At 44.8% G+C, this 1864-nt stretch overlaps 2 protein-coding genes across 2 annotated transcripts in view; both read left to right on the forward strand.

Moving 5' to 3' along the window:
• The window catches only part of LOC106811867 (dihydrolipoyllysine-residue succinyltransferase component of 2-oxoglutarate dehydrogenase complex, mitochondrial-like), a 20712-nt gene that overhangs the window by 1033 nt on the left and 17815 nt on the right, over window positions 1-1864 (forward strand). The gene's annotated exons all lie outside the window — the stretch shown is intronic.
• LOC106811868 (heat shock protein beta-6-like) lies at window positions 74-1830 on the forward strand. The gene has a single exon (XM_014815588.1). It carries the CDS (start codon window positions 713-715, stop codon window positions 1331-1333), a length of 621 nt encoding a protein of 206 aa, XP_014671074.1. The 5' UTR covers window positions 74-712; the 3' UTR covers window positions 1334-1830.

Consider the following 1864-nt stretch of genomic DNA (forward strand, 5'->3'; position numbering starts at 1 on the left):
ATATATAGAGTAGCATGAAGCAATTGATGTTAACATTAAAGGTCACGGAGTTTGTGACGCATAGCGTGTTTACATTGGCTGCGCACGCGCATTTCTCGACGCTTATAGAACGTTTTAGACGCGCAGCGCGTAGAACGTTCCTTGCCGCTGCTTAGTTGGTGTAATAAGTAACCTCTCCGCTATAAGGTCTGACTGTATTTCACTATATTTTTTTTCAGATTCTGCGTTTTAGTCAATAATTTCGAAGTACAGTAGTTGATTTAGTCGCAACGTTAAACAATTTTATAAGGGCATGTATACCCATGCATACCCGAGTCCGCCACCATCATTTGAAAATCCTGGGTCGGCCTCTGCCTTATTATGTTAGCCCCAACCACGCTTTCATGAATGTTCCGCCGAGGCAATGCAAAAATTGAAGGTCACTGGGTTTGTGCGCATAGCGTGTTTACGTCGGCTGCGCGCGCGCGTTTCTCGGTGCTTATCGAACGTTCTATAGACGGCCAGCGCGGTGCGCGCACGAGGCGATTGTAGGCTGATGTAATAACATAGCCGTGTGTGATCATTCCTGACGATTCTTAGCAACGTTCGATAAACCCATAGTATAAAACAGGCGTCGCTTCTAGAGACCTGTAGATCAGTGGTCGTTAGTGAGACGCTCGGCTGTGTAGATTTGTGCGGGGTGTACCTTAATATATATAAGCTCTCAGCATGCATGTCGTCGTTTTCGGTGATGAACAGAGTGTGTCGCCCTACGCTCTTCCTGCGCCTGGCGCCTCGTCGATGTCGTAATAGCTGGTGGCCAGCACCTTTCGGCTGGCCACCGCGACCAAGTGCTGTGATGAGAGACTTGGACAGGGAACTTCAGAGTATGCAGCCGGACATGATGCGCTTTGAACGTCAGCTGTTCGACACTGACCGATGGTTCTCTCAGGGACCGCTGAGTCTGCTGCGGAGTCAATACCAACACCCAGCGCGAGCACAGCTGATCGCCGAAATCGTCGTAGATAAGGAGGGCAAGAAGAAGCTTCAACTTCGCTTCGACGTCACCGGGTACGAGCCGGAAGAGGTCTCGGTCAAGGCACACGGAAATCGCGTGAAAGTACACGCTAAACACGAGCACAAGAGTGATTCGGAAACGATTCACCGTGAATTCACGCGCGAATACACCCTTCCCGATGGAATCAATCTAGCAGGTTTGAAGTCGATGCTAACAGAGGCAGGAGAGCTTAGGGTAGAAGCACCATATCTAGCTACTGAGCCGCCAAAGGAAACAGAAATTCCTATCGTCAGAGAAGAACAAACTGAACAAGATGGCGACAAAAAAATCGAGTAATAAATCGCGGAAAATATATCACCGGAATACAAACAATACAGTAACGAAATATGTCGTCACATTAGGCGTGTGTGTATAATTTTTGATGTAACACGAATAGTGTTAAATGTTGTGAATATTATAATAATCGTTTGTTATTTCTGCTCCACATTAACTGTATGTTATTAATTTTCGCATGTGTGTTCGCGTGTGTGCCTGTGCGTATGCGCGTATCTGCGTTCATGTGTGCGGGCAGGGGTGTTACATAATATATACCGGGAAATATATATATAACAGACTAACTCGAAGAACAAACCGGTGTAGCTGGTTCTACTGCTATAGATGTATGTCATGTGTTGCTTCCATAAAATCTTAATGAAAAATATTAAAAATCGTAGATCGGGAATATAACAAGTGCTGGAGTTTTGTTGTAATATTGTAATAATTGCAGTATTGATGTAATATAGCGCAGTTCTTTGCAAACTATGATACATACTGTAACATACAAACACAGCCATTTAAACTACCTTAGTTTTCCACAAATAAATAAAT

Source organism: Priapulus caudatus, unplaced genomic scaffold (genome assembly GCF_000485595.1).
Source record: "Priapulus caudatus unplaced genomic scaffold, Priapulus_caudatus-5.0.1 Scaffold584, whole genome shotgun sequence".
In the NCBI taxonomy this organism is placed as follows: domain Eukaryota; kingdom Metazoa; phylum Priapulida; class Priapulimorpha; order Priapulimorphida; family Priapulidae; genus Priapulus; species Priapulus caudatus.

What these genes read in the sequence shown, in the direction of transcription:
- LOC106811868 (XM_014815588.1), top strand. Translation starts at nt 713, where the DNA reads ATGTCGTCGTTTTCGGTGATGAACAGAGTGTGTCGCCCTACGCTCTTC.